Below are 13,227 nucleotides of genomic sequence, written 5' to 3'. Positions count from 1 at the left end.
CGTGTAGTTTTAGTATTTGTGTCAGTTTCTTTTATAATGCAATTGAAATCTCCAGCTATGATCAAATTGCCTTTGGTATATTGTACAATGTCTTTTAAGTGTTGTTTGGCCACTCTAACACCTAGTCCTGGTACCCAATAAATATTCACTAATGTATATATCATTTTATTGATAGATATTGTCACTAGACAAAACATTCCTGAGTTGTCATGGAACGTGTTTATGATTTTAGGCATTAAAGTAGTGTTTTTCCACAAAATTGCTACTCCCCTTTGCTTCTGATTATAGGTGGAACTTACTAGTATTGTATAATTTTTATTGTTTATTTTATTTATGTCTTCCTGTGTAAGGTGTGTTTCCTGTAAAAATACTAGTTGCACTTCACATAGCTTTAAATATCTATAAAGACTTCCCCTTTTGCAGCTATTATTTAAACCATTTATATTAAGAGATATACATTTTGAAATTGGATTTATATTAGCTTTGCTTTTATCCATATTCATATACTCGTAACAATGTGTAGATGTGTGTACATGAAGAGAATGACTTGTTCTTTCTTCTTCCAACAGTATTACAATAGATTATAGACACCCAATAAAAGTAAATTACAAGATCATAACTGAGAACAATATAAGATAAACAACCACCAAACCTCTCCATGAGAAAAAACATCTCATCCTTGAATGATCTAATCATTCAAGCGATCTCTCTAAGTCTGCATTTCAGCATCCTCCCCCGGCCCCGCCATAAAAGTATCTTATATATCTTTTAAGTATACATGTTTCTGTCTTTACAGATTACTTAAATACAGTCTTTATCTATTTTTAATATTTTATAAAACACTAAGGCAACACAACTATACATAGATTTAATACTTAACTATTTGATTTTGTTTAAATTGTAAAGGAAAATCTTTTATTTTAATATATCTTTTGTGTAGTAATAACAGTTATGCATCTTAAAAATAATATGCTTGCTGTCTATCTCCCTTAGAGTGTGAGTGGCATTCATAGGTATCAACTTTATTGTAATGGTCTACCTATATATATATATATATATATATATATATATATATACACACACATGCACACATATATATATATATACATATATATACATATACATACATACGCATACACACACACACACACACACATACATATATATATATATATATATATATATATATATATATATATATACATATACACACATACATACATACACACATATATGCATACATACATAAAAAAAAATGTTAAGCATCATATGCATCAGTTAACAATGCCACAAGTTGATTAAATCAGAAAGTATCCGTAACAATGAATATAACGTTACATTTGTATTGTCATTTATCAGTAATCTTATAGTTTTCTTTTAATTCAAAAAGTCATATTTTAGTGGTATGAATTCTACTAATTTGTTTTTGGCAATGGTATTATATAGTTTAAGACTATATTTCTTAGCAATTCCTATATATTTATTAGTGCCACTGGCATATTTCATCACTAGTGTACCACATATGTCATATGTCAAATAGCAACTCATACTCCTTATGATATTACAGGATTTATCTGCAGCGTTATAACTGTAAGGTTGGAAAATATGAGAAGCAAAGTAGGCTTTAAATATGCTATAACACAATTGTTTGGTACTTATTACTGTCAACTCTTCTACATACACAGGAAAAGATAACCTTATATGACCATCAACCATTTTCCTTCATTTTTCTCTTCATCCTTCTATTCTCCATTTTTAATAAATATTTGTTTCTATTGTGGCTTCTTTGAATTTAGTGAAGGTACTCCATATCATATTATAGATAATATACAACGTTCAGACAGAGAACATGCCCAATATAGAGACATATTCTCAACTCAAGTGGTCCTCACCATATATTTATAACACTGAAGTCAGAAATATACTAATGAATATGCAATAACTAGCAGCTTTGCAGCATGTGTGTGTCTCTAACAAGTACATACCTATAGGATATTAAAAAGAATAGATAGCATGCTCTTGTTTCATAATTAACAAATGCACACAGCTTGGTATTTACTTTCATAAACAGAAATTAGACCTGTTACTTATATGCATATCAGGTACCAACAGCAATATGTTAGTAAATGCCTATGCTATTCAAATCATATTTTAATGCTGATTGATATGAGATGTAGCTGACAATGGCTTTAGCGTTTGTGATGTTATATAATATATATTCAGTATTATAAGTAAAAGTATGTTGCAAGTCTATTTGCAATCTAAGGTTCAAGGCTGATCAATTTAGACATACAAGACAATCTCTTTAGCCTTGGTTATATAATGGGAGTTACTGTGTCTCTACACAACCATTCATTTTCAGTGAGGATGTTCAATATTAATATAACTTGCCTTTAATAAAAGCATACTTATAATTCAGCAGTTCTTTCCTATATATATATATATATATATATATATATATATATATATATATATATATATATAACAATATCATAAGCAAGTCTGAGATTTTTTCTTGCTCATTACTGCTTAATGATTGTGCTACTTGAACAATTTAATATTTACAGGGTACCTTGATAATTAAACAGCAACTCCTTTTTACCCTTAAAATGCCTAATAACACTTTAGCTACATTCATGAACCTTAATTGACTTACTCTCCTTAAGGTTGAGTACACTAGCTGCAGTGTGTTTACAAATATGTTATATAGTTCCAGTCAAGGAGTTAAATATATTAAATTTTTATAAAATTAAGTTAAATTATAGTAATTTACGTGGGTGATCTTATCAGAAAAGATTATAGTAAAGTCTGTATGTGTTAACTATTCATACAGTTTCTTCCAAGTGATATACTTCTTTTTAAACTTTGTGTGCTGTGTATGTGTACAATTCAAAATGAATAACAAATATTACAATATAATAAAACGTCATGTATGTGTTGATACCTTCTAAATTCATTAGGTACTTTAGTGTACTTTTAATATTTGTTAAAACTGTAAAAGCACTTTGCCATCTCATAAATAGTGTGCTGGTTACTTTAAGTAGCTTAGGAGCTGACACCACACCCATACTGTCTTGTTTTAGTGCTGACATCACTCATGACTGTTTACTTTCATTTTGTGCTGTTAGAAGGTTTAACACACTGTAATGGATTCTAACTGAAGAACCTTCATTCAGGGTGGTAAAATAAGAGTTCCCAGCTCGTGACCATGGTGGGAAGACAAAAACAAAGTAAGTGAAGTTTTTAGGGCTTTTTTTAAACTGAACACCAGCTCATTAAACTTCTATTAGTTTTCTTAACATTAAGGGCAGATATACAAGCCAAACAGTTGTTTGTTAGTCAAAAAGGGACTTTTAGCATCAAAGAATAGATAATTACTTTTCAAGGCACTTTTTGACAGTTATTACTATCAGTTTTTATATATTATTATGTGTATTAAATACATCAGTTTAGATATTTCATGCAGCTTAGTGTAAATAATATAAAAAGGAATCGTGCTCATTTAAACACACCACATTAATATCTCAGTGTAAATACATCATATTCTATACTAGCAGTAAAAGGCAGGTAATTTCTAAATGAACTATCTAAACATCATTTAGAGTTAGAAAAATCATAACTGTAAGTATTTACACTGTAATAGAGAAAGATATGTTACCTTGCTTTCTTTAGGGTTGTTTCCTTTAGTTATAAAATGTCCTGCTTATCTTGTATTTATATTGTTTCAAAGACTGACATATGTGTAAAGCATGAATGCTTTCAAAGAACTTTTTTGCCTTACAGAGCAAATAGAAGACAATAATGTTTGTGTTTTTCATATGTCTTTTATTGTTTCTTCTTCTTCTTGTCAGCAGTGCTCCATTCATTTTTTTCTAAGTGACGCTTAACCCCAAATTGGGAGAAATCCATTTCTTCCACATTATCCAAGGTTTTATTAGCTGAAAGATAAGAAACTGTTGCTTGCAGAGTGTCAAAAGTTTTAGGACCTTCAGTAAAAATATTTTTATTCTTGCAGGGAACAGCAAGTGGACTTTAAGTTGTCTTTTTCAATTCCTTTATCAGAGGGAGACATTCTTTTCTTGCAGTTATAACTCCAGCAGAATAATCATTATCAAATCTGATTATGTTGTCTTTGTATTTAACTGGAGAAGTTGACCATGCTGTTTTTAAAATAAGTTCCTTGTCCTGTGATGAAAAAAACTTTACTATTATTGATCTTGGGTGATTTTTTGATTTGATGGTTGATGAAGCAGCTCTTAAGGATCTGTGGGCTCTTTCAATTCCATAAGAAAGAGCTTCAGGCAATTTTAAAACTTCTGGTAACCAGGTAGTAAGGAAAGTCACAATGTTATCTCCCTCTGTTTTCTCTGGTAGCCCATAGATGCGAAGGTTATTTCGTCTGGACCTGTTCTCTAGATCCTCTATTTTATTTTGTAATGAAACATTTTGTTGTGATAAAAAATGTAGCTGAAGATCTTGTTCTGAGAATCTGCCCTCAGTATCATTTAAGGATCTCTCTATGTCAGCTATTTGAGACTTCTGTTGTGTCATTATTTCTTGTAGTTGCTGTATTTGTTTTGTAGATCTCTCCTCAAAAGTGTCCAGTTTGGTATTCATTTTGTCAAATTTCACTGACAAGTCTTGTATAGCATTTAATAAAGACTGTATCTCCTTTTTCATCATCTGGTCCTGTGTGGTATGCTTAGAAAAGCTCATTTTCAGTAGATTCAGATACCTTCCTTCTTGTTTTTGACAGGAAAAATAATGTTTAAAGCCACATTTTTTGCACTGTAGACTTCTAGTGATATTTGTAGAAGTAATTCAACAAAACAGGTTTGTCTACAATATCTAGTTTTTAAAAATTCCTGTCAGAAATATCTTTTGAGTGCAGAGCTGAGAAAAGATGCTGCCAACCAGTCTACATCCTAGCCACGCCCCCCATATGCTTAGTTTTTGATGTGTTTATCAACATTTTATTCTCTTGTGCCCAAATGGTCAGTTTAGTCAAATTATGTTGCATACATGCCTTATCTGTAACACTTGCAATCAGTTTATCCAGTTTCAGGTCATCAGCATATAGACTGTAGTACACCTCAGATGAAAAAGTAAGGTCTGGAAGATACAATCTAAACAAGTAAGGGCCTAGTACAGACTCCCGTGGGACACCTTGACTGTAACCAAGAATTTCACCAGTCCAGTTGGTGTGTGATACTTGCCATGTCCTATCAACAGTACATCAATACCTAGTTGTACTAATTTATTGATCAGTGTTTTGTGCATGACCCTGTTAAATGCTGAATTTAAATCTATATAAATCACATCACAGCACAATTTTTCATTCATAGCTGTTATTATATTGTTATAGAACATCATGTTACAGCTGGTAATAGATCTATTTTCAACATATGCATGCTTATATATGGTTTCAAGTCCCAAGCTATCCAGTTCGTAAATAACTTATCCAGTATTACCTTCCCCATTATTTTTCCACAACATGAAAGTAGACTTAAGGGTCTAGATGATTCTGGGCTTGTCCTACTCCCCTTTCCCTTAAAGACAGGTTTAATAAGTGCATGTCTGCAATCTTGAGGAATCTCCCCATATTTATATGACCTAGTGAATAATAGATGTAATGGCAGTGTAAGTTCTTGCTTAAGTGTTCTCAGGTCATTGTTACTTATTCCATCTCCTCCCTGCACTTTGTTTGGATCCAGTTTGCGGAGTTCTTTTTCAATATAATCTAATTTGATTCCAGTATCTGGGGTTACCTGGATGTCACTATAACAACTTACCACCCCTTTTGTGAAGCCAAACTGTTTTGCATAAGATTTTGTAAATATATCTATAATTTGTTGTGTCTGAAAATAAATTTTAGAATCTGCACACAGTTTATCAATTTGTGTATCTTTACTCCTTCCACATCTTATGTATCTATAAAAAGGTTTCATATTATGCTCAATATCTTTATATAAATTTTCTTCAAATTTTTCTTGATCTTCTCTAACACTATGCTTAATCTGTTTGTCCAGGTCATTTATTTCAGTTTTTAAAGTTGTAGTTTGACTTTTCTTCCATTTCTTATATTTTTTGTCTCTCACCTTAATCAGGTATCTTGTTCTTATGGAAATATACCCCCCTGATGTTACGTGCCTAGATCCTGATGTTAAACATTTTTTTGACTTTTTGCACTCAAACAATTTTTCTTTCAAAACTTTCCACATTCCATCTGCAATTTTTCCACTGAACACCCCACTCCAGTTAGTTTTATATAGTAACTGTTTTGGTTCCCTATAATCTGTAATTAGACTTCTGTGCTTTGATATAGATTTCAGTTTGGCAGAATTATCTTTCTTTACTAACGTTGTTTAATCAATATTATTCCAGTCTGTTCTGGTACATTTAAGTCCCCAGATAATATTATTCTTCCCTCCTGTGTTTCATGTAAGAAATGTATGAATTCCTCTAGGTCATCTGCACTTGACTTTGGTGGTCTGCACACCCCAATGATTGTTATACGTTCCAGGCTTGTCTTTATTGTCACAGTTACACAGTCTGTAGTATTGCTGTTATCATTGAACATGTAATAATCACAAGTCTCATAGCCATCTTTAATCCCTATCATAACACCTCTACATAATTTTTTGTTAGAATGTCTGTTACAGTAAAAACATTTATACCCTGACAGAACTGGTTTCCACTCATTATTCTTTAACCATGTTTCACAAACTATAATAACATATATCTTGTGGGAAGTTCAGAACATAGCAAACTTTCTAATAAAAATGTTATTATTAATGCTCCTAGCATTAACAACCATCAGAGATGCATCAAATGTTGCTATCTGTGAACTGTTACATTTTTGACCTGGCAAAAATCCTGGCTAGTGTTTGTCAAATATTGCAAAATATCTGCTGCAAAAATTCTCTTCCCTGATTTAGACAAATGCACACCATCCTGTCTGAGCACGTGTGCCCAAAAGAAGGCTTGGATGCTCTACGCATTTGCACACCATCCTGTCTGAACACATGCCCAAAAGAAGGCTTGGATGCTCTACAAATTTCCGGTTTTTAAAACAGGACATTTTTTCCATGTATTTGTTTATCCAAAAAATATTTTCATTCGCAGTGACCTAACTATCCTTTCTATATATGTTTTTCACTGAAGAAGAACTCTGTTCGAAAGTGCTTGCTAAGCCTTGGCTCTGGGATTCCTTTGTTTTTTGGCTGACTTTTTCTACATTTTGAGGAGTTCCCAGCTTTTAGCCTGTTGGAAGCATTTCTCTTTTTGGAGTATATTTTATGCTTCCTTTTTTCTGTGATACAAAGAATGCTACTCAAACCAAATAAGGTACTCTACTCTGAAGAAGCCCACGGAATGATGGGTGAAAGCGCTTAGTATGTCTTTGATGTAATAAATGGCTGGTGTATCTTTTGGCGGTGTCATAGATTTTTTACTTATTGGTGATGTTGGCTGTGGAATTTTGAATCCCACCCTTCATGACTGGCTGCTTCAACACATGGGCCACCAATGAAATCTGGATCTCTGTGGTAAACTCAGAGCTCCATCACTCTCTGCCATAAAGCTCACTGACCTGATATGATTGTCTGTGTCAAAAGCCATCTACCAACCTGAGGTAATACTGTAGACTGTGACATTACAGATTTTCTTAAGTTAAGAGCCTATAATTCCTCAAGACAGGAATATGACTTCAGGTAGTGAGCAGAATAAATAGGTAAACTGAGAAGAGAATGTATTCATGCACAGCTGTTCAGTACTGTAAATCAGAGAGATCACTAAGTGATGTAATAGGCAATGTAAATTGATGTAATACAGAATGTAAACTGATATAATACAGAATTTAAACTGAATTTAACTCTTTAATGTTCTAGTTGGATTTTGAAATGTCAGTGACTCTTTGAGTTACTGTACTATAAATCTTCCCTCTAAAAAGGAAGCTCCTATATATCATTCAGTAATAATGCTGTCAGAATTCAAAGTGACTAATTCTTTAAAGTATAACTCTAAATTGGCACAGTATCAATGTGGTTTGGATTTGTGCCGAATACGAACTAACAGACATTGTTTTCAGTTTCAGGATGAAGAACCACTAAAGACAATTTCAGATATTGGACTTATCCTCTCAGTCAGTTGCTTAATCATTTGTGTCATGACATTTTGGTTGTGCAAGTCGATTCAGAATGCAGGCACAACACTACTCCTTAACCTTTGCTTATGCCTTCTCGTTGGAGATCTTCTTTTCCTTTTTGGCATCTCCCAGGTCGAGAATAAGGTATAGTAACTTATCATCAAACATCCTTAATGTCAAATATTTAATATCTAATAGTTACTGTATTAAAAAAAAAATCATACATCGTGAATAGTACTGTGTTTATCAAAAAGCTGCATCTTCTATCCATAAAAAGTACATGTTCGCCTTGACCACAGTTGATAGTATCCACCCATACTTCAAATGTAAATCACAAAAAAGTAGTGATTCCATTTAAATAATCCGTAAACTCATTTAATTCATCATGGCCCCCCTTCCAGACCAACAAAATATCATCCAAGTATCAATAATATTAAATTACATACTTATAACATATGACATAAAAACATAAGATTTCTACCATCACAAAAGCACTGGATTAGCAAAGATAGGGGCCATCACTGCACCCACAGCAATGCCTTTAATTTGTCTGCAGTATTCCCCTTCATAAACATAATTATTACACAGAATTGTCTCTATAAAGGTACACATTATATTGATGCCATCAAGTATAAAGTCCCTGTTATTTATGAGCACTTTGTTTAGCCAATTCAGGCCCATCTCATGTGGGATTACTAAAAGTAAATCCTTTACATTAATCCTTACGAACATTTTTCAATTTTTTTTTTATTTTGGAAAAGGTGTCCAAAATAAGAAAGGGAGAAACCGAGAGGCCTTTGTTTGAATTTTGGCAGTTGCATTGGTAACTCTTGTTAAACACCACTCAATTCCCAGAGATTTATGAGAAGATTTCTTTCCATAGTGCTGTAGTTTTAAGATCAGACAGACTATAATTATATATGAATTGTCAAAACACACAAAATGGATTGTTAATTGATAATTAAAATGATTTTTCTAGTATTTTATCATACATAGGTTCAAAGGTTCATAGGTTGGTGCTAGGCTATTGGCCCTAGGGCCTATACAAGCCTAGCCAAACAATTCCCCATATATTTCTTCCCACAATATTTACTTCCCTGGACCCCTGTCTAGCAGGGTGACTGATGTGATCCCCAGGGTGAATTTCTTATCTCCCATCCAATCGTGAAGGTTCCTTTTGAAGAGGGCCAAGGAGGCACTCTGCTTGACATGTATGGGCAGTCTATTCCAGAGTATAGGGAGTCTCTGGGGTCAGGAACCTATCCCTCTAGCATGTTTTGTTCATTATGATGACAAGGTTTAGATCCCTGGAGCATGTGGCTCTGAGGGATTGGAATTTCTTTAAGTGAAGCATGTCCAACAGCTCAGGGGTTGACATGGCCTTCTATATTAAGCAGAGATCACCTCTGAGTAGACGATATGCCACAGAGTATAGCTGGAGTTTTTTTAGATGGTCAGCATAGGGCATCTGTTTTTTCCCAAAGGGGATAACTGTACATTTCCTGGCATTAAGCTTGAGCCCATAGCTCTGGCACCAAGCATCTGTTTCTATAAGGCCCTTTTGTAGAATATCCACATCATTTGGGGATTCAGTAATGGCTGCCAGTTTGCAGTCATCTGCGAACTTTGTTAGCCAGAGTCCCTTAGTGTTGGCCTGTACTTCAGAGAAGAAGATGCCAAGCAAGAGCGGTCCCAGGACTGAACCCTGAGGTACTCCACTTGTCACTTGTATGGAGCTGGATTTGGAATCGGCTACTTTTACAGTCTGTGTTTTGTCAGTAAGCCAGTTGGCAACACATCAAGTGATGTAGGGATTTATGCCCAGCTTAGTAAGTTTATCTATGATTCCAGAGTGGGGGTGGTATCGAAGGCCTTGATGTAGGTCCAGATAGGTTGTGTGGACTGCTTTACCCTCATCCACAGTTCTGGAAACAGACTCGAAGAAGTCAATCAGGTTCAGGAGACAAGATCGGCCCTTCATGAAGCCAAACTGGGTGGGGTCCAGTGTTTGAAGGTTGCCAAAGTCTTTGTTTATAAGTTCCATGATAATGTGTTCCATGCCCTTGCAGATCAAGCTCGTCAGACTGATGGATTGGTAATTCCCGGGATCCAAGGTGGATCCCCCCTTGTGGAGTGGGATAACTGTAGCTGTGCGCCACTCAGTGGGCACAAAGACTGAGTTGAGGCTATGATTAAACATGACACTTAGGTGAGGTGCCAGTTCATTTTGTAGGTCATGTAGTACACAGCCCGGGATGTCATCTGGTCCCATGGATGCTGCATTATTAGCTTTGGAGAGTGCAGTTTGTACCTGTTTGGCTGTGATTACTGGAATTTAGCAATCCTTTGGTATTGAGATGACCCTTTAGGGGGTGAGAGGGGGGTGAAGTTGGCACTAAATCAATCTACCAGAATATTGGCAATAGCCCTGGGATCAGTATATTTAATGCCATTCTGTTGTAGGTTAGAGCAGATCTGAGCATTGCCATTTAGATTCTTGACATAACTATAGAATGCCTTGTGGCTGTCTTTGGAATCTTTGACAATTTTATTTTCGTAACTAGCTTTGGAGGATTTTATGAGTGATCTCAGGTTCTTACTGAGGCTGGTAAGGGAGTTTTTTGCATCCTGGGATTTTCCTCTTTTCTGCAACAGTTTTTTCCTTCTGTTGTATAGTTTGTTTATGGCAGGGGACCACCAGATTGTCTTCCTTTTTTTGGAGGAGAGCATCTTGGTTCTATTTGAGATGTCACAATTCATGCATGAGTGGATGTGCTTGTACAGTGCCTTAGTGTAGGATTCAGCAATCAAACTTTCAGCTCCTGTCACCATGGGTGCCATGACGTTTGTCACTTCTGACTTAAGTAGCATGAAGTGGGCTTTGGAGAAGTTTTTTACAGAGGTTTCCTTACTGGGGGGGGGTTGGGATGTGGATGTCAAGGATGATTTGCTTATGGTCAGACCTGGCCAATAAGGGGGTGACCACTGGTGTGGAGCATCTATCTCCCATGTTGGTAATGACCAGGTCTAGGATACTGGAGCCTCTGGTGGGACAATGGATTAGTTGATCCAGGGTGATGGAATTTATGAATTCCAAGAACCGTTGGGAAAAGGTGTTGGTACCCATGTAGTTTTTCCAGTTAATGGCAGGGTAATTGAAATCACCCAGTATTAGGGTGGTTGGTTGTATCTTAATATTTTCCAGTATGTTTAGAAAAGTGGAGTGAGAATCATGGGGCATGGTGGGGGATCTGTAGCAAGCTACAGTTTGGATTGCAGTCTTACCTAGTGTTAGTTGCACCTGGAGAATTTCATATACATTGTGTTGGGCAACTAGCCTGGAGGTGTGAATATCCTTGGTGAATATGGACACTCCTCCACCTTTAGTGTTTCAGTCTTGGTTTGGTGGCCGAAAAGTGTGGTAAGAGTTGTAGCCTGGTATTGCAAGTGTGCTCTCTGGAGTCTTGAACCAGGTCTCAGTTACTGCACAGATATCGATGTTCTCCATTTTTAGAAGTGCCTCGAGAGAGTGCATTTTGAGGTTTAGACGTCTAGCATTGAGTAGCATTACCTTCAGATTTTGCATGCTTGTACCTGTTATGGTGGTGGTTTTGTCCTTTGATCCTTGTCTAAAAAAGGCACTATAAGGGTGGCAAGAGCTTTGGCCAGTAACCTGAACCCCAGGGGTGACAGGTGCAGACCATCTCTGGCAAAGCATCATGGTTTGTCAATCATGTCGTCCCAGGCAGACAGATACTAGATCCCCTATGAAAGACACCAGAAGCTTAGACAATTGTTGAAGTCAATCATTTTGTCCTTAAACTGTGGTATCATTTTGGGCGAAGGCAGGATGCTACTCAGGGTTAGGGTCATACCTGCCTGGGCCACATGATCCGAGAGCTCTTCCATGTCTCTTTTCATATAGTCCAGGGAGGTACGTCTCAAGTCATTCACTCCAACATGGACAATGACAGAGTCATATTTGTACTTGTTGTTGAGTAACTTGAGTGCATGTGTTATGTGGCAGATCCTGGCACCTGACAGGCAGCTGACTGTAATTTTCTCCTTGCTCAGCCTGGTGAGTGAGACATCAGTGTGCCTGACTATAGAGTCACCTATGACAAAAGTGTTGGGTATGTTGTCTTGCCTTAGGGGCTGTCGTTGGGTGGCACACTGGTGTTGTGAGCTATGTGTTACTTTGGTTTAGACTGGTGTTTGTTTGCATTTCAGCTTCAGAGGTCCTTGTTGCTTGGGCAGGTTAATGTTAAGGGCCCCCGCATATGTGGGTTTAGTGTTGGGTGTGGGTTTTGAAGGGCTATGTGTTGCTTGTGGTGTAGTGCAGGTGTTAACCTTCTCCTCTTGACTGTCTAGCACAATCTTGGCTGGAGAGAACTTTGCTTCCAGTTTGGCTATGTAAGTGCATCTTTCACAGGTTGTAATGTTGGCTGGTAGGAGGAGAGGGTGGTCTATGTACATGAGGCAGTTGCTGCATTGCCCCAGTATGCCCAGATTCACCAGGTGGACAGGAGAAGTCACCGGAAGCTGACCCTTGGACATGCCTGTTTAGGTGCTTTTTTTGTAAAGTACAAGATTTGTTTTCCCTTACCTTTGCAAGGTACTTTGCAGTTATAGCCTGTTTAGTGCCTATGATTAATTTCTCCTTATTAACAAGGAGAGTTGAGTGCTTGTATCAGTTTAAGGCTTCCTAGTGCTTTCCAGCAGGTTCTAGAGCAAGTGCTAGTCACAGGGGTTCAGATTTTAGTGCTACTACTGAGAAACCAGCTAATTCTAAGGGGAAATTTAAAGAGCAGACTTTCTGGCACCTGGAATAGCTTAACCGTAGCCCCGCTGTGCTGCACGATGCAAAAAATGCACAAACACATGCGTTTTTAAGCCAGAAAGTTGAAAGGGATAGAAATCAGCCCAAAATGGCTAATAAAATTACAATTTCAGGGGGGTGGAGCCTGGATGGCACTCTGAAAGCAGCACTTTTTTAGAGCTCCTCAAAAATACTTCAAATAACAGGAAATAATCATTTTTTTCACACAAAAAAACAGTTAACTATTGTTCTTTAACATTTA

General features: G+C 36.3%; 1 protein-coding gene across 1 annotated transcript in view; it reads left to right on the top strand.

Annotated features, from left to right (window-relative positions):
- Positions 1-8,095: 8,095 nt before the first annotated feature.
- Positions 8,096-13,227, top strand: part of LOC122789662 (putative adhesion G protein-coupled receptor E4P) — a 32,664-nt gene continuing 27,532 nt past the window's right edge. Inside the window, exon 1 of the mRNA XM_044057075.1 lies at positions 8,096-8,290. Coding sequence (XP_043913010.1) covers positions 8,168-8,290 — 123 coding nt within the window. The 5' untranslated portion in view covers positions 8,096-8,167. The remainder of the gene's footprint in view (positions 8,291-13,227) is intronic.

This window comes from Protopterus annectens, chromosome 15.part0 (assembly GCF_019279795.1).
Source record: "Protopterus annectens isolate FY-2018-M chromosome 15.part0, PAN1.0, whole genome shotgun sequence".
NCBI lineage: Eukaryota > Metazoa > Chordata > Ceratodontiformes > Protopteridae > Protopterus > Protopterus annectens.
Note: the sequence above shows the minus strand (reverse complement) of the source record. Positions and strands in the feature narration are given on the sequence as shown.